Source organism: Mya arenaria, chromosome 17 (assembly GCF_026914265.1).
Source record: "Mya arenaria isolate MELC-2E11 chromosome 17, ASM2691426v1".
Lineage (NCBI taxonomy): Eukaryota > Metazoa > Mollusca > Bivalvia > Myida > Myidae > Mya > Mya arenaria.
The window spans coordinates 14,171,776-14,191,661 of record NC_069138.1 but is presented as its reverse complement, the minus strand read 5'-3'; the positions used below and the strand labels follow the sequence as shown (position 1 = coordinate 14,191,661).

Here is a 19,886-nt window from a genome sequence, read left to right as displayed (position 1 = left end):
CAATGGCCTTAACAATAGAAAGCAAAACTAGTGATGAAGCCATTCGCATGATTCTATTATGTTCCTATGGCCTTAACAATAGAAAGCAAAACTAGTGATGACGCCATTCGCATGATTCTATTATGTTCCAATGGCCTTAACAATAGAAAGCAAAACTAGTGATGACGCCATTCGCATGATTCTATTATGTTCCAATGGCCTTAACAATAGAAAGCAAAACTAGTGATGACGCCATTCGCATGATTCTATTATGTTCCTATGGCCTTAACAATAGAAAGCAAAACTAGTGATGACGCCATTCGCATGATTCTATTATGTTCCTATGGCCTTAACAATAGAAAGCAAAACTAGTGATGACGCCATTTGCATGATTCTATTATGTTCCTATGGCCTTAACAATAGAAAGCAAAACTAGTGATGACGCCATTCGCATGATTCTATTATGTTCCAATGGCCTTAACAATAGAAAGCAAAACTAGTGATGACGCCATTCGCATGATTCTATTATGTTCAAATGGCCTTAACAATAGAAAGCAAAACTAGTGATGACGCCATTCGCATGATTCTATTATGTTCCTATGGCCTTAACAATAGAAAGCAAAACTAGTGATGACATCATTCGCATGATTCTATTATGTTCCAATGGCCTTAACAATAGAAAGCAAAACTAGTGATGACGCCATTCGCATGATTCTATTATGTTCCTATGGCCTTAACAATAGAAAGCAAAACTAGTGATGACGCCATTCGCATGATTCTATTATGTTCCTATGGCCTTAACAATAGAAAGCAAAACTAGTGATGACGCCATTCGCATGATTTTATTATGTTCCAATGGCCTTAACAATAGAAAGCAAAACTAGTGATGAAGCCATTCGCATGATTCTATTATGTTCCTATGGCCTTAACAATAGAAAGCAAAACTAGTGATGACGCCATTCGCATGATTTTATTATGTTCCAATGGCCTTAACAATAGAAAGCAAAACTAGTGATGAAGCCATTCGCATGATTCTATTATGTTCCTATGGCCTTAACAATAGAAAGCAAAACTAGTGATGACGCCATTCGCATGATTTTATTATGTTCCAATGGCCTTAACAATAGAAAGCAAAACTAGTGATGAAGCCATTCGCATGATTCTATTATGTTCCTATGGCCTTAACAATAGAAAGCAAAACTAGTGATGACATCATTCGCATGATTCTATTATGTTCCAATGGCCTTAACAATAGAAAGCAAAACTAGTGATGACATCATTCGCATGATTCTATTATGTTCCAATGGCCTTAACAATAGAAAGCAAAACTAGTGATGAAGCCATTCACATGATTCTATTATGTTCCAATGGCCTTAACAATAGAAAGCAAAACTAGTGATGACGCCATTCGCATGATTTTATTATGTTCCAATGGCCTTAACAATAGAAAGCAAAACTAGTGATGAAGCCATTCGCATGATTCTATTATGTTCAAATGGCCTTAACAATAGAAAGCAAAACTAGTGATGACATCATTCGCATGATTCTATTATGTTCCAATGGCCTTAACAATAGAAAGCAAAACTAGCTGTTCCAATGGCCTTAACAATAGAAAGCAAAACTAGTGATGACGCCATTCGCATGATTCTATTATGTTCCTATGGCCTTAACAATAGAAAGCAAAACTAGTGATGAAGCCATTCGCATGATTCTATTATGTTCCTATGGCCTTAACAATAGAAAGCAAAACTAGTGATGACATCATTCGCATGATTCTATTATGTTCCTATAGCCTTAACAATAGAAAGCAAAACTAGTGATGACGCCATTCGCATGATTCTATTATGTTCCAATGGCCTTAACAATAGAAAGCAAAACTAGTGATGAAGCCATTCGCATGATTCTATTATGTTCCAATGGCCTTAACAATAGAAAGCAAAACTAGTGATGAAGCCATTCGCATGATTCTATTATGTTCCAATGGCCTTAACAATAGAAAGCAAAACTAGTGATGAAGCCATTCGCATGATTCTATTATGTTCCAATGGCCTTAACAATAGAAAGCAAAACTAGTGATGAAGCCATTCGCATGATTCTATTATGTTCCAATGGCCTTAACAATAGAAAGCAAAACTAGTGATGAAGCCATTCGCATGATTCTATTATGTTCCAATGGCCTTAACAATAGAAAGCAAAACTAGTGATGACGCCATTCACATGATTCTATTATGTTCCTATGGCCTTAACAATAGAAAGCAAAACTAGTGATGACGCCATTCGCATGATTCTATTATGTTCCAATGGCCTTAACAATAGAAAGCAAAACTAGTGATGACATCATTCGCATGATTCTATTATGTTCCAATGGCCTTAACAATAGAAAGCAAAACTAGTGATGAAGCCATTCGCATGATTCTATTATGTTCCAATGGCCTTAACAATAGAAAGCAAAACTAGTGATGAAGCCATTCGCATGATTCTATTATGTTCCAATGGCCTTAACAATAGAAAGCAAAACTAGTGATGACGCCATTCGCATGATTCTATTATGTTCCTATGGCCTTAACAATAGAAAGCAAAACTAGTGATGAAGCCATTCGCATGATTCTATTATGTTCCTATGGCCTTAACAATAGAAAGCAAAACTAGTGATGACGCCATTCGCATGATTCTATTATGTTCCAATGGCCTTAACAATAGAAAGCAAAACTAGTGATGACGCCATTCGCATGATTCTATTATGTTCCAATGGCCTTAACAATAGAAAGCAAAACTAGTGATGAAGCCATTCGCATGATTCTATTATGTTCCAATGGCCTTAACAATAGAAAGCAAAACTAGTGATGAAGCCATTCGCATGATTCTATTATGTTCCAATGGCCTTAACAATAGAAAGCAAAACTAGTGATGACGCCATTCGCATGATTCTATTATGTTCCAATGGCCTTAACAATAGAAAGCAAAACTAGTGATGACGCCATTCGCATGATTCTATTATGTTCCTATGGCCTTAACAATAGAAAGCAAAACTAGTGATGACGCCATTCACATGATTCTATTATGTTCCAATGGCCTTAACAATAGAAAGCAAAACTAGTGATGACGCCATTCGCATGATTCTATTATGTTCCAATGGCCTTAACAATAGAAAGCAAAACTAGTGATGAAGCCATTCACATGATTCTATTATGTTCCAATGGCCTTAACAATAGAAAGCAAAACTAGTGATGACATCATTCGCATGATTCTATTATGTTCCAATGGCCTTAACAATAGAAAGCAAAACTAGTGATGAAGCCATTCGCATGATTCTATTATGTTCCAATGGCCTTAACAATAGAAAGCAAAACTAGTGATGAAGCCATTCGCATGATTCTATTATGTTCCAATGGCCTTAACAATAGAAAGCAAAACTAGTGATGAAGCCATTCGCATGATTCTATTATGTTCCAATGGCCTTAACAATAGAAAGCAAAACTAGTGATGACGCCATTCGCATGATTCTATTATGTTCCAATGGCCTTAACAATAGAAAGCAAAACTAGTGATGACGCCATTCGCATGATTCTATTATGTTCCTATGGCCTTAACAATAGAAAGCAAAACTAGTGATGACGCCATTCACATGATTCTATTATGTTCCTATGGCCTTAACAATAGAAAGCAAAACTAGTGATGACGCCATTCGCATGATTCTATTATGTTCCAATGGCCTTAACAATAGAAAGCAAAACTAGTGATGAAGCCATTCACATGATTCTATTATGTTCCAATGGCCTTAACAATAGAAAGCAAAACTAGTGATGAAGCCATTCACATGATTCTATTATGTTCCAATGGCCTTAACAATAGAAAGCAAAACTAGTGATGACATCATTCGCATGATTCTATTATGTTCCAATGGCCTTAACAATAGAAAGCAAAACTAGTGATGACGCCATTCGCATGATTCTATTATGTTCCAATGGCCTTAACAATAGAAAGCAAAACTAGTGATGAAGCCATTCGCATGATTCTATTATGTTCCAATGGCCTTAACAATAGAAAGCAAAACTAGTGATGAAGCCATTCGCATGATTCTATTATGTTCCAATGGCCTTAACAATAGAAAGCAAAACTAGTGATGACGCCATTCGCATGATTCTATTATGTTCCAATGGCCTTAACAATAGAAAGCAAAACTAGTGATGAAGCCATTCGCATGATTCTATTATGTTCCAATGGCCTTAACAATAGAAAGCAAAACTAGTGATGAAGCCATTCGCATGATTCTATTATGTTCCAATGGCCTTAACAATAGAAAGCAAAACTAGTGATGAAGCCATTCGCATGATTCTATTATGTTCCAATGGCCTTAACAATAGAAAGCAAAACTAGTGATGACGCCATTCGCATGATTCTATTATGTTCCAATGGCCTTAACAATAGAAAGCAAAACTAGTGATGAAGCCATTCGCATGATTCTATTATGTTGAAATAGCATCATTAATATAATGACATCATTTACATAAGTTTGTACTGCAATAGCATATAGGAACAATGATGGGAAGCAAATCTTGCCGTCCCTCTCTTCTATTATTCTGGATGTTATTGATATTGATGTTTGAATAATTTAATGACACACATCAATAAACATATTAAGTTTTTATTCAGCATTAAACACTAACAATGTACCAGGATCCTGAGGACACCAAATATCATTGAGGAAAACCTGGACCTCCATTAGTCAAGTGCACCGGCGGGACACCATCATTTTAGGGAGAAAATTAGATAGGATCCAAAAATACACATCTTGTTCAAGCAGACATTATATAACTGTAGGGAACAAATATATAAACAAATGCTGTCACTGTATGTTATGAATCCCCCCGAATGTGACATTGACCTTTTTAAACAATGTCAGCTCATAAAAAAGGAAAGCAAATAGCAATGAAATGTGAGGATAAGGCAATGTTTATGAACAAGTAGAACTAAGTGTGACCTTGGCCTTAGAGGTAGGGACACAGGTCTTGCATGCAACACATCATCTTGGTATGTCAAACACATAACACGGACTGGACACGACCACCTATACTCTATGTCCTTATATGCAGCATTCCATAGTATTCAAACACTAAGAGTGACCTTGACCTTAAAGGTAGGAACACTGTTCTTACATGCAACACATCTTCTTTATATGCCGAACACATGCAGGGCTTTTTCTGCCCAATAGGGAAAAAGACCCTAGACATTTTGAAAAAATTTGCATCCGGAAAATGCCGAAATTGGGAAATTTAACAGTTAAAAGAACAAGCTTTCTAGTCTCCTTCGAATGAGAGGAAATTATTAAACATTAGTTTCTTTTCCCTTTTAAAAGACCCAAAACAGCTGAAATATCATTCCCTATATGTATGTATGTATGTATTTCTTTAGACCTTGCGGTCAAGGATAACCCATGAAAGTGCAAACACTTATTTCCAACGGGGTCCTTTGTTTTTGCTGAAGGGACAGCACGCTGAAGAGACAGTGGTGGGATACAAGGAAGTCCGGGTGCGATACCCTAGCTCTTTTTGGAAGAGACCCCTTGGTTCTTTTACGTGCTCGGTGTAAAGCACCGGGTAGATTTTTCCTGGGTTAAACCAGTACTGAGTACACCACTTTTCCAAGCACTACCCTTTAAATGCCGAGTGCCAGGCAAGGGAGCTACTTGTACCAATTTTTAACGTCTTTTGGTATGATGCGGCCAAAGATCGAACCCACGACCTCCCGCTCCGTAGGCGAACGCTTAACCACTAGGCCACGGAGACGGCCCTGGGGTGTACATTTATATCTATTGCTATAAATCATGACAGATAATATTTCATACTGATCTCTGATGTGATGAAAATCAATGACTTCTGAATTCAATTATTTCAATTTATATTCAATTATATATATATATATTTTGTTTTTTTTTGTTTTACTTTTGTTTCGGATTTTTTTCTGAAGATTGGATAAAATATCATATAGTTTGCTTTGGGAATAGGTCCGATAGTCGAACACATGGGTATTATAGAAAAAGCCCTCACAATTGTGGCAAGTTATTTTAAAATCTGTCCATACAAGAGAAAGTAACAGCCAGGACATGAGAAGTTGAGCCGGACACACGGTCATTCGGATGGACAGAGGTTCTCACATACCCTGTATCAACCTTTGCTGGGTACTGTCCCATTACTTCCATTATAAAAATATACCCTCTAATGGGGGTGTGTGTGGGGGGGGGGGGGGGAATAAAAGTAATTTGAGAGCTTTTCCACACTTTTTACTACACACTTGACAATTCTTGGTAAAACAGGCAAAGACTGCCGAAATGTCACTGGCTAACATCTGTGATAAAATCATACGTTGATTATGTTTTTAATATTAAAGTCATATATATAATAAATAAATCAACCTGTGCCTTTAATCCTTGTGACACTGAACGTATTGTTTGGCCAGGATATAACATATTAAAAACGATAATGTCAGTAGGTGCCATCTTTAATTATCATTGTGCTGTGGATTTCTTAGCTTTAACATGTGCACATGAGTACCTGTATAAATAACTTCCCACCAAGAGGAAGAAAATATGTCAGATATTTCCAACCAAAGTGTTGAAAATAATGTTTTCTTGCCATCTATCTGAAGTCCAAGACAATTGTAACAAACAAATACAATAATGTCTACATTATCAGTGGCTTATTTTCGCACCTTTCTGTGAATGGGGCCAGGTACCTTAGAATTGTGAAAATCACATCAAAATGCCTAAAACAAATTTATCCGGTACTTTGATGATCAATCATATCTGCACTAGTTGTTAATAGTTGAGAAATAATGATAGAAAATGCCTAGGATTCAGAATTTTGGCCAAATCTTGCAATAAAAAGAATTCTTTTTAGGAATGTGAATGGTGAAATTCGGCACCATTTTCAGATGATAAAAAAGCTTTGATAGGCTTAAATACTGTTGTTTACAAACCTCAAATCCCACGTCTTTTATGTGCAGAATAAGCTTTGAAACTGCTGTCTTGCCAACACAAACTAAAAAAGTCTTATTATATCTTAGCTGATGAGATCACAGAACATAATTCATATTGTCTGAAATTCAAAACTTGTCAGATAGAAGAGAAAGAAGTACTGTCAATTGAAGAAATAAAATGAATTTTTAAAATATTATTTATTTCTGAACAAGAGACATTTTGACTGAAAATACAAATGATTTAAACATTGTATAGCAACCTTGTTGAACTTAAAACCACATACAACTTAATACCAAATCATAAAATCAGAGAGAAAATGATTGAGAGATTTTTCTCACGATATTAGCGACCAAGAATGATTATGCCAAGGAAGCTTATTAATTGTATTTCCATCAATTTCCGTAGAGAATTGAAAACAACTTCCTTATGATGACCCAGAAAAATTCTGATCAATAGATACTGTATTTAAAGGCAAAAATCCCCAGTGTAGAAGACATAAGGACGGCGTCCTGGATTAGCTGTATTTCACCCAGCTAATATTTGTGGCCCTTGTATGTGATTTATCATTTCAATATGATTTGTATCTGGCACCATATTTGAAATTTTAGCACTTTTTGCTATCTGCTATCAGACATCAGTGCACTCAGGGCTGGGACACACTAAGATGTCATTTTTGAAATGGTTTTGCATGTTTTACTAATTGTTTTTATTTGTTTATCTGAGAAAATAACACATTTTTCAACATAAATATTTCGCTGCACTCATTAAAAGCTCTTTTAAATTGATTTCTATAAAATCATTGTAGATAATCAATGTAGATTGTACTTAAATATTAAGTGAGAGCATCAATTGAATGGTTACTATCAATAATTATATAATGATAGCAACAAATCATAAGAGACATCTTCGAATCATTCGAAGAGGTCTTCTTTTGAAGATCTCTCAAATTATCTAAGATATCTTCAAATATTTAAACTTATGTAGATTTGGCTTTCGCTATGCCAATGTCCTTGACATGCAAGGCTTCCCAGGAGATTGTGCTCAGGAAACAATTCAACTAGTTTGGTTTATCATACATAGGCTGTCATTTGTCATTTTAAACTAGCATTTCTTTTTAGCTGAAAATATATTGTACAAGGAATTCTAGTCTATATTTTCTTAATTTCACATACAGTTTAAAAAACAAACAAAGAGAGAGCAGGGGATAGATAAAGAATTCAAGGTTTTTATCCATCTAAATATCCCATGTGCAAGAATGCAAATAAATCATACATCAACACATACTTTATAATAGTACATGTAGTTTGTGAATTAATATTTGTGTATAACAATAAGAAACATTTTCAAAAAGAATTTTTACTACAATTTTAAGCCAGACTGGAATTCCTAAAATAACAAGAGTGTAAATGATTTAAGAGTCTGCATACAGAGAAATGCCAAATTTTAAGTTTCTGTGTACTGCAAATCACCCTGTTGAGTCCCAAGTACATCTTAAAAACACATGTTATCTGCATATAATAAAGGGAGGATTTAGCCTCTTAGTTTTATTTCTTTGTTTTTTTCTAGATTGCAAACAATTTTATTGCAAGAGATAACCATTGATCTAGTCACCTCAAACACAATTTGGGTCATATAATTATACGATGTACATAATTATATTTGTCATGACCAACCAATTTTTTTTAATTTGGGCCTTATTTGTAAATAATTTGGGCCATATTTGTAATTAAATCTAGTGAAACCAGTGAAAATATTTTTATTGATGTCAGAACACATGATGTAAAAAAAATAGGCAGAAAAATTAACTAACATGTGATACATATTAAAAATAAACATATAAAAAATAAATGGGGAATATGTAGACTTCTTAGGTAGAAAAGATGTAGACTTCTAAGGTAGAAATTGGCTTTCTAAAATATATTGACAATTTTGAACTCAGTAATGGCATACATCATGATACATGTTTCACTTCTTCTTTTAAAAATATTTCACATTACTGTACAGTAGACTAAGAGAACAGATGAAATATTCAAATACTGTACGTACAAGTGTACACTTGTGTACAGTAACCTATTTCTTTATAATTGCTTTTAATTCTTGATGTCTCTTACAAAAATAGTTTACCTGTCAGAATCAGAGTCAGCTGTGTCCCCAAGTAAAAGGTCCCTTAACCGAAATCTAGGGGGCAGAGGTGGTACATGTGAATAAACATCATTTTCAGCCATATCTCGCGCCGTAAACATACTATATAGGCATTTACACTTTCCCGGGATCTATTTTTAATCTCAGCTCAGCATCAGCAGCTATATTGATAGACGGGGTTGTTGATATTTATAAATAGCACCTAACATAATTTTAGCGACGCAGTCTACTTTTACAGAAGTTGTTTTGAACGAAATATTACTGGCAGATATCATATTTAATTAGACAGCTTATAGCACATAAGAAACCTTTACAATAACGCAATTAAAATAATGTACCTTGTCAGTATAATTATATGCAATTTTGATATCATATAGAAAAAGAGAACCCATTGTAAGTGCATCGCGGAAAGTATTTCGTGTACAGTAATTCTACAGTCAGAATTGTGCGCAATTAAAGTTCAATTACATTAACTCCACATCAATTAACGACCAACTAGAAGGTATAACTTTGGTATTGATGTATGTTAAAGACATTAAAAGTGTATCACAACGTGTATACCATAAGAATAAATAACATGAGCTACGTGAAGCAATCATTACACTATTAATATTCAATTGTTCAAAACTCGGTAGTATCCGGGCGTGAACTAATTCGGACAAATATCCATGTAGCAAGTTAAATATTGTTATTTATCAGCTGGACCAAGCCGAAACGATAACTGAACCAAATCAGCATAATTATTTAATAGTAAAAGTCAAAATGATTCAAATGTACTTCGAAATATTTATTTTATGATTTGTTGCTATGGCAACCTTCCAACAGTCCAATTGTTCCAAAAGAAAATTAACCTGATGACTGGTTGCATTATTTTTATGCTTCTCAGACCAATATCCAATTCAAAAAACATCCATTAAAATGGCGAAAGTTTGTGTCCAGCACAGAAGCAATATATGTATTTGATATGTATTCAATATGTTATAATTTCCAACTGTTTACTGTTGTCAAGGATTAGATGAAAGTTTCAAGTTTCGACTACCTGTAACTTTGATTATGCTGAAGCATTCAATAGATAAAAACTATTCACTATTAGTTATGCTTTTAACTATCCACTAGCATCTAAAATAAAATAAAAAGGTAGGTACGTAAGGATAACTTTTTTCCTTTTTTGAGAACCTGGATTCTGTACCAAACCTTCCTACATTGTATATCAAAGTATATTGCTATTGTAGAAAGTTTGAAATATAAAATAGTCAATCTTTATCATGTTCCCTCATAATAATTTTTTTCTGACATTACGGAATTTTTTTTATACACTATGGGACAAAAAAGTGTAGAGTTGGGAGTATAAAATAGGGTTGATGGGATAAGTGGAAACAAACATCTTTTTTGTTTGACTTCTCAGTAAATATTTTACTTGGCCAAATATCAAGTACAGCTGGCATTAACAATTGACCATTTGAAAGCAAAGGGATTTATCTCTGTAGGATGTTAACCGAGCCTGAGAATATTATGTTGCAAATTAATTCATTGAAGTATGAGGTATATTATATCCTTAGTAATTATTAATGAAGAAATTTGTAATTTTGCCATTAAACAACCAAAAATTCCCAAGTTAAGGTATAGGTCAAATTCGCAAAATACAAAGAAACAACCTGTCTAAGGATATTTATAGTCGAAACTCGATGGCTCAATATTCTAGGGACCGGCCAAAGTACTTCGAGCTTCTAAAATATCGAGCCAAGCGGGATTGCTTACAGAATGTTATTTTTTCATTTGTTACATAAAGTCTTATTTACCTCGTTTGTTATTGGCTACGCTATCTCCGCAAGAGAAGGAAGAGTATTTATTGGGCATAGTTAGGCACCTTAAATTTCGTAATATGACTTATTCGATTATTAAAAAAAATCATTTTATTTTTTTTATTTATGATAAAAATACATTTATGCGAAAACAAGCAATTGTAAACAGTGGATAACACAAACATAGCTTAAAAGTTATTTCAAAATGCATAGTAATTTAGGGATGGATAGCAATTAGAGACAGACTTAAAGTGATGGCATGTTTATTCAAAATGTTAAACCATTTAAATTCGATAATAATTATAATATCAGTCAAGCAATTTTAATCGATTAGCGCCTTGTGCTAAATGAAGCCAATCAAACAAATCAAGGTGTGAGATTCTTAACTGAACCCGCGAAAAGGACATCGACCCAAGCAAACAAATCAAAGTGTGAAATTCTTGTTTGGGACCGCGAAAACGACTTCGAGTGTCAAGGAATATCGACCCTCAAGATATCGAGCCATCCGATCGAAATTTATATGAACAAAGAGTAAATAAAAATCGGTCCTTTTAATTTGGATCGAGCCAACGAGGATATCGAGCCATGAGATATCGAGCCAACGAGTTTTGACTGTAGTTTATGGATGATGTAAAACCATGGTTATGTAATAGAAAGGTTTATCTAAATCCATACAATTAAAAAAAAATCTACATTCATCCTCTGGCCAAACCAGGCAATTAATTGCATTGTAAAAAACACTTAAGGGGAATTTCTGGTTTTCTGATCAGCCGATTTCCTCGACTTCTGATTATATGGTAAAAATATGATATGTTTACCTTTTCAGACGAATATTATTGAAGGGAGATAATTCAAACTTTATGAGTTGGAATGATAGATACAGAGTTGCCTGTCTTGTACAACGATGAGAATAAATGGAAGGCTTGCACTTCTGAGGACAGTCCATGGACTGTTACTTTGTATGATAATCAGAATTGCACAGTTATACCCTGTCCACAAGGCAGGAATTAGTGACCAGCATTTGGAAAGTTTTCTCCCATTCTTGGCCGAACAGAATAATTATCAAGGCAAAGATTGGAGGAATATTACCCTGTTTCGAGAAGAACTGGTGAAGAGTTTGACATCCCGCTACAAAATTGACTGGGGATGCAGACTCAACAAATCGCCATGGTCAGTTGCAGAAAAATGGCTCTCAAATCAGACAATTATACCAGAGAGGACTCCAGAGCTTGGTAAGTTAGTGATTCATTAAGTGGTAGTGTTATACATGAGCGAAAACTTGCATGTGCATAAGATTAACTTTAAAACATAGGTAAATGTTAAACGCAACCTTTAACTTTCTTTGTGTTTATCCTTGAAATGTAGGCAAGTAGATCATATTAAATTGTTATGCTTTGACATAAATTATCTACTAACCTGATATTACATAATCAATAATATTGATAATAAGCAACTTGCAATTCTGGGCTTTGATGGCCTGAGAGCATTTTATTAACTATATATAAAGGATGATCAGTGTGTACAGACAATGTTACTAACTACTTACCCAGGATCCCTTTCAATGAGGAAGCTGTCACTCTCGTTTATTTGTGAAACCTTGGATACATTGAGTTCTGATATTGGTCCTTGGGATCTCTGGCTGTTGGTTGGGATTGGGGAGTAGCCCCCAGATGAATGCCTACTGGAGCTCATTTTAGCCTCATGCCTTCTGAAATAGAAAGCATATTTATATCATAAGACAAGTTTCATTCTAGGAAGTAAGTTACCTACAAATTATTGGCCTTTTTAGCTCGACTGTTCGAAGAATAGGTGGGCTATACTACTCGCCCCAGCGTTGGCGTCGGCGTCCGGTTAAAGTTTAAGGCCAAGTTGGGATTTGCACTTAGAAGTCCATTACCCTACATTCAATTGACTTAATACTTCACGCAGTTGTTCAGGGCCATCACATGATGAGGTTAGATAACTCCATATTATTCTTTACACAGATTATGGCCCCTGATTGACTATGGAACTTAGGTTAAAGTTTTAGGGCAAGTTAGAATATTTATTAATAACTTCTATATCCTTTGTCAAATTGACTTAATACTTCACACAGTTATTCAGGACCATCACACAATGAGGTTACATACCGGTAACTCCATATTATCCTAAATACAAGTTATGGCCCCTGATTGACTTAGGTTAAAGTTTTAGGGCAGGTTAAAGTTTTAGGGCAAGTTGGGATTTTCACTTAAAACTCCAATACCATTCATTCAATTGACTTAATACCTCACACAGATGTTCAGAGCCATCACATAATGGGGTTAGATAACTCCATATTATCTTTTATACAAATTATGGCACCTGATTGACTATGGAACTTAGGTTAAAGTTTTAGGGCAGGTTGGGATATTGTTTGATAACTTCTATACCCTTCATTCAATTGACTTAATACTTCACAAAATTGTTCAGAACCATCACCCAATGAGGTTACATAACTCCATATCCTTAATACAAGTTATGGCCCCTGATTGACTTAGGTTAAAGTTTTAGGCAAGTAAAAGTTAAGGGCAAGTTGGGATTTTAATAAAAAAAATTCTATACCGTTCATTAAATGCACTTAATAAAATTCAAAATTATTTACGACCATCTTACAACAAGAAACATAACTCCGTTTTAAGCCTAAATACAAATTATGGCCCTTGAATTTATTTATTTATTTTTTAATTTCCTTTGAAATATTTGTATATTCTTAACCACATTTTCATAATGGGAAATCAAGTTATTTGAATGACTTGCGTCATCGTTTGGGCGGGCTGGTGGGATGGCAGCATCAAAGTCACCTTATGTATCGAATAATTTTAGTTAGGTTTGACATAAAGAGACCAAACTTGGTGTTATTACATCGTTATTGTATTCTAAGTCAAAGCGGCGTAGTCGAGCGCGCTGTCTTATGACGGCTTTTGTTTGAATTAGATAACAAATCCTTTGAGGAAGCAGCAAGACAAGTTGAGCAATCAGCTCTTGTCAACTGTTTTGTACTCATATGATGTTATATCTCTTAAATTGTCAGGTATTTCATTATATACTTGTACAACAGAGTAATTAAATAGATGTTCATGACTGTGCTTTGGTTGAATATTACTTAACTTACAAGAAAAAAACAACAAGATTGAAGTATATTTCCATCACAAATAACTCTCAACTTTTTTTCATTACAATCTTGTTATTTATTTATTACTTCATGTTTTTGTATGGGAAATCTTTCTTCTGTGTTATTCAGACATTGCTGTCACTGTTCAAACATTTACAAATGACTAGCATTGTAATGTTATAATGTATAATTATTAAAGAACAAGAAAACTTTTAGTTCCGTCTGTAATGAACTATGTTTCATTTTGAAAATGTCTAAATGGCGTTACTTGTGTATATTTTTTTGTGTTACATGTTTATACATGTTATCTTCCTCCTTTGGAACAGGAGATACTGTTGGGTATAAATTTAGATAAAACGTAATTTATATTTTCAAATATATATAACTCTGGGTACAGAAAAAAACAAAACATACATGTATATTCAATGGCAATAATTATTTTCTGATAAAGGCATTTTTGGGCAATTAGGCCACACCAAATTAATGTTTAGTTCCTCGGATTTTTGCCAAAAAAAATTGGAGCGAGCGAGCGAAAAAAAAATAAAAAATTTTTTTTGGCGGTTTTCATAAAATCAGAAGCGGGCGAAGATTGAAAAATATATTTTTCCTTATATTCAATATAAATATGAAAGATTGTTCAAAATAATTGCCTTTAAACCCATTTTAATGCCATCTTGAACTGAACCTCTAATGGACATTGGGAAAATGTCGGAATACATACTATTTATTCATCCCTGTTTAGTACAAACATTATATGGATAAATCTAATTTCTTATATAATTAAAACGTACTTTAATATGACGATCATTCATAATAATATATAACCCTGCTTATAGTAAAAAGTTTGAAACGACTTAAATAAATCTACCTGAATCAGTTTAACATCGACATATGCAACTGTATTTAGACATAACTTAGGATTGATTTGGGATTTGTAAAAAATGATCACTTACACAGGCATCATCAAACATCAGACTCCATATAACATAGACTAAATTTTGTTTTTATTATCACAGGAAATGCAATGACATGTGCTTATTGAAACAAAAAGAACAAGGGTATTTTTCAGAGTACTTTTTTTTGGTTATTTAGATGTTTTTATGCACCAGCCAATTGTTTATGTCCGGAATAGCGGGGACTGACTTCCGGTCTCTCAAAACCAGGGTAAAATACCCGACCTGCAGGGACACACTGCTGGTAAAATCCCTGCCAAATGGCCCCGCAACCCCGAATATCTATGTGAGGCCCATTCCCGACTATTTTCAATATGAAGACAAAACCACATTCACTAGGCATTGCGGGGCCACCTGAAAGGTAAAAACACAGCCCATTGCCGCTGCTGTCCCCGGTATACCCCTGGAACAAGGGCGAGGGGTGGGCGGGGCAGTGGTTACAATTGACAAGGCATTACAATCCCGGATTATGCTGCAAATAAAAACAAAATATAAGGTGATAAACTTAGGCTTACTAATGTTGAGGTATATCCAGACCATTGTTTATATCGCTATTTGTGAAAAGATATTTGTTCAAAACTGTTGTTTTGTCAGAATTTGATCAAAAATGAGCTTGATACATCAATTTGGTCCAAACAATGACTCATGTTCCAGTTAAGTTGACCTGTCCGATTTCCATTCAAAACGAGTCACTAATTACGCAATATAATCGCTACCAGTCTTAGATACACGTGCTTTATTGCATAATGATTGCTTTAAATAATGATCCTTTAGTGCATGAGACGATCAACAATGACTTCAAGCATGCTTAAAACATATTTATTGTCAAAAATAAGATTTAATTTCCAAACTTCGAGCCACATTGTTTATACCGGAAGCCGCCATTTTGATTGAATTTATTGAAACCCATGCTAAACCGATCGATATACAGTATAAAAACACTACGCATCGGTAACTTCCCTTTACAAAAACACGAAAACTAGCGTAGAAAAATTATACTTGATTATTTTTAGCCTTTAATAAATTATTACCTGAAAAAAATCTGCTTGGCGATCAAAATGGAGGTGCGGGCGCACAAAAAAAATAAAAAAATTTTTTTTACATTTTCAAAAAAATAGGAGCGGTAAATCCGCGGAACGAAATATCAATTTGGTGTGGCCTTAGATATAAAAATAACATCATTTACACATATGTGACAATACTGAATAGGGTCATATACACTGGATTATATATGAGAAAGACGCTTGATGAATCCATATAAATGTGTAACAAATGGTTATACATGTGTAAAATGTCATTTAGAAAAGAAGATCAGTATAATAATTTTGTCTGTTCTTTTAGGAATTTGTTAGAAGTAATCATTCTCTTATCTTTTTTTGATTTGATTACAGAATTCTTGTAACAGTGGTGTGACATTGTGCTTCCATAAACCTCCGAGGAGAAATATTTATGTCTTTATCACAATCACTTTCTGGAGCAGGATCCAGAATTTGGCATTTTATGTTCTCTATGGTGTCTTAAAAACCAGGGCCTTGTCAGAGATGAAAGGACCTCTCCATATCTTGAAACATGTCAGATCTTGCAATGCAGGCAAGTCCCATGAAATTTTACAAGATACTCATGGCTTTGTGTACGTCAAAGTACAAGCATAACTTTTTTTTAAAGAAAAAAACCCAAACTTTATTAAATTCATTCTTAAAAACTCGCATTCATATCAAACACATATCAATAGAAATGTTTACATTTATATTTGTCTTATACTTAAGTTATTAATAAAACTTGTTCAAATTGACATAACTTCACAAGTAACAAAGCCTCAAAAACATGTTTGAAGAAATTCAAATAATTTTAAATAAGCAGTTTCCCAACAATTAAATAGGATCATGTTGCATGATGTGGTAAAAATAACTTTTGTGCAAATTTCATGTTGAAGCAAATGCATTCCAATGAATATTTCAAAGCCTTTATTGTATTGACACATGCAGGAAAGTCGTAAAACATTTTGACAGCAAATTAAATTAAAATGACATATTGTTGCTTGCATTGATTCTCTATCTCTCCAGGGGTATTGTTTTATTGGTTTATTGTAATTGTAACCCCATAAGCCATTTAAAACAATAATAAAATTTAGTCTTTTCGCTGTACATCAATGCTTTCCAGAACAATTGCCATTGATTTTGTAAAAGTTAATCAGACATGAAATGTGAAATGGAACTCTTCATGCCAAATAAAGTTCATTTCATGTTGACTGGTCTGAAATAGCGGATTTCGTGCTTGACTGTTTTTCAGGGGTGGGGGGAAGGTAATGTGATAGCCATGGTGTTGTTGTCAGCATCGGCAGCAACATCCACTTGCTTTCATCTTAGCCATAACTCAAAAATTGCTCAAGATATTCACCTGAAACTTGGTACATGTGTTGCAAGAGGCTATTAGCACATGTAGAGCAAGGCCTACGGTATAACTGTTGTCAAATAATGTCTGTTGTTCGACTAATACAAAAAAACGTACATTGACGTACACAATACATACACTCTGTGAACCTCTGTTTTGGATCTTTGATTGTTTAGGTGTGAATCCATTGAAACAGAAAATCAGTTTGTAAAGATTCACTTTTCATTGAAAATAGTAAAAAAAAAATTATGTTGAAAGTAAAAATGCTATAGTAAAAAGTTTCATTGAATTATTTATAAAATGCCTTCTGAAATTGTATGTTCGTTGAAAATAATGACAACCCAGTAAAAAGTCATTGTTGAATTATTTATAAAATACCTGTTTTCAAATAAGGATGTGTTTTGGAATTGCCTCGACAGGTCTTACATCATTTATAGTTACCAGACAAGGCCATCCATAATTGATCGTTTGAAATGGCTTGAAGCAGAATTTCATGTTTCGCTAGTCACGAATATTTTTATGCTCCCGAAGGTGGGCGTATTAAAATCACAGTGTCTGTCCGTCCGACCGGCTCAATAACTCGTGTCCAGGCTATAACTTTTTTTTGTATGGACAGATTTTAAAATAACTTGCCACATGTGTTCAACATACCAAGACAACGTGTCCCATGCAAGACCCGTGTCCCTACCTCTAAGGTCAAGGTCACACTTAGTGTTTATTCACAATGGAATGCTGCATATAAGGACATAGAGTATAGGTTGTAGTGTCCGGGCTGTTACTTTCCCTTGTATGGACAGATTTTTAAATAACTTGCCACATGTGTTTGACATACCAAGACGACGTGTCCCGTGCAAGACCCGTGTCCCTACCTCTAAGGTCAAGGTCACACTTAGGTGTTTATTCACAATGGAATGCTGCATATAAGGACACAGGGTATAGGTTGTCGTGTCCGGGATGTAACTTTCTCTTGTATGGACAGATTTTAAAATAACTTGCCACATGTGTTCGACATTCAAAGACGACGTGTCGCGTGCAAAACCTTTGTCCCTGACTCTAAGGCCAAGGTCACACTTAGGTGTTTATTCACAATGGAGTGCTGCATATAAGGACATAGAGTATTGGTTGTCCTGTCCGGGCTGTAACTTTTCCTTGTATGGACAGATTTTAAAATAACTTGCCACTTGTGTTCAACATACCAAGACGACATGTCGCGTGCAAGACCTTTGTCCCTACCTCTAAGGTCAAGGTCACACTTAGGTGTCTATTCACAAAGGAATGCTGCATACAAGGACATTGAGTATAGGTTGTCCTGTCCGGGCTGTAACTTTCTTTTGTCTTGACATATTTTAAAATGACTTGCCACATGTGTTTGATCTCAAAGACAATGTATCGTGTGCAAGACCCGTGTCCCTTCCTCTAAGGTCAAGGTCACACTTAATGTTAATTCACAATGGAATGCTGCATATAAGGACACAGAGTATAGGTTGTCGTTTCTGGGCTGTATCTTTCTCTTGTATGGACAGATTTTAAAATAACTTGCCACATGTGTTTGACATACCAAGCGACGTGTCACGTGCAAGACCCGTGTCCCTACCTCTAAGGTGAAAGATTCACTTAGTATTTATTCACAATGGAATGCTGAATATAAGGACAAAAGAGTGTAGGTTGTCATGTATGGATGGTATTTTTTTATGTTCAGTGGCAACTTTAAATAACTTGCCATATGTATTTGACACGTAAAGGCAAGATAAATTTTTTCATGTACTGACCTTGTTCATAGGTTAATGTCACATTCACTTTCAGGGGCATTCGTCACATACTGTGACAGCTCTTTTTTTTATGTTAAGTGGAGTAAAGTCATGATCTTGGTCCTAGCAGCAGCCATGTTGGTGTCTGTGTCAGCGATGTTGGGAAAAATTTGAATACGTAAACCTTAGCCCTATATCAAAATCTCATATTTAATGAAACTTGGTACGCAATAAGTGACATGTTACCAATGACAAAGCGCACATATGTAGCATGGTGCATAGTCACTCAAATTTATGTGGAGTTTTGCTCATTGAAGGTCTGAAAAAGCAATGCAAAACTCTTTTTTTTACCATAACTTAAAAATATTTAAGAACAGTCATATTTAAGGGGTCAAGTGTATATTTTGATATTAATACTGGAGAACAAAGTCAAAAGTATACAGCAGAATGCTTCATTTTTGACCTAAATAGCCCAATTAAAATTTCTTAAATCTCTTTCCCTCACCATATTTAAACCCTATAACTTTAAATTGTGGGTGAGGGGTGCACATTTAAACTTGCTGCCTTGTAGTTGTGCCTTTTAACTTAAAATCACATGTTACTGAATTTTATGCATGATAGTAGCTTGCAGCTTAAACAAAATTGTCTTTGTGTAAAAAGTTAAATCTATTAAACGTATTATAAGGTACTTTGGAAACATTGGGATATTTTTTCTTGGCCTGTAAAAAGGGACACCACCTATGAAACTTGACTTAAGAGTTA

At 34.6% G+C, this 19,886-nt stretch overlaps 2 protein-coding genes across 7 annotated transcripts in view; one reads left to right on the top strand and one right to left on the bottom strand.

Annotated features, from left to right (window-relative positions):
• LOC128223884 (potassium channel subfamily T member 2-like) overlaps positions 1-19,886 on the bottom strand; it is a 137,045-nt gene that overhangs the window by 110,531 nt on the left and 6,628 nt on the right. For 5 of the 6 annotated variants that reach the window (XM_052933338.1, XM_052933340.1, XM_052933341.1 and 2 more), the window contains exon 3: positions 12,446-12,607. In XM_052933338.1, the coding sequence (XP_052789298.1) occupies positions 12,446-12,591 (146 nt within the window). In that variant the 5' untranslated portion in view covers positions 12,592-12,607. Of the gene's footprint in view, positions 1-9,079; positions 9,228-12,445; positions 12,608-19,886 lie in introns of those variants that run through there. The other variant, XM_052933339.1, reaches the window with a different exon arrangement.
• Positions 9,449-19,886, top strand: part of LOC128223885 (glycosaminoglycan xylosylkinase-like) — a 29,894-nt gene continuing 19,456 nt past the window's right edge. Inside the window, exons 1-2 of the mRNA XM_052933344.1 lie at positions 9,449-9,599; positions 11,726-12,131. Of these exons, the coding sequence (XP_052789304.1) occupies positions 11,804-12,131 (328 nt within the window). The 5' untranslated portion in view covers positions 9,449-9,599; positions 11,726-11,803. The remainder of the gene's footprint in view (positions 9,600-11,725; positions 12,132-19,886) is intronic.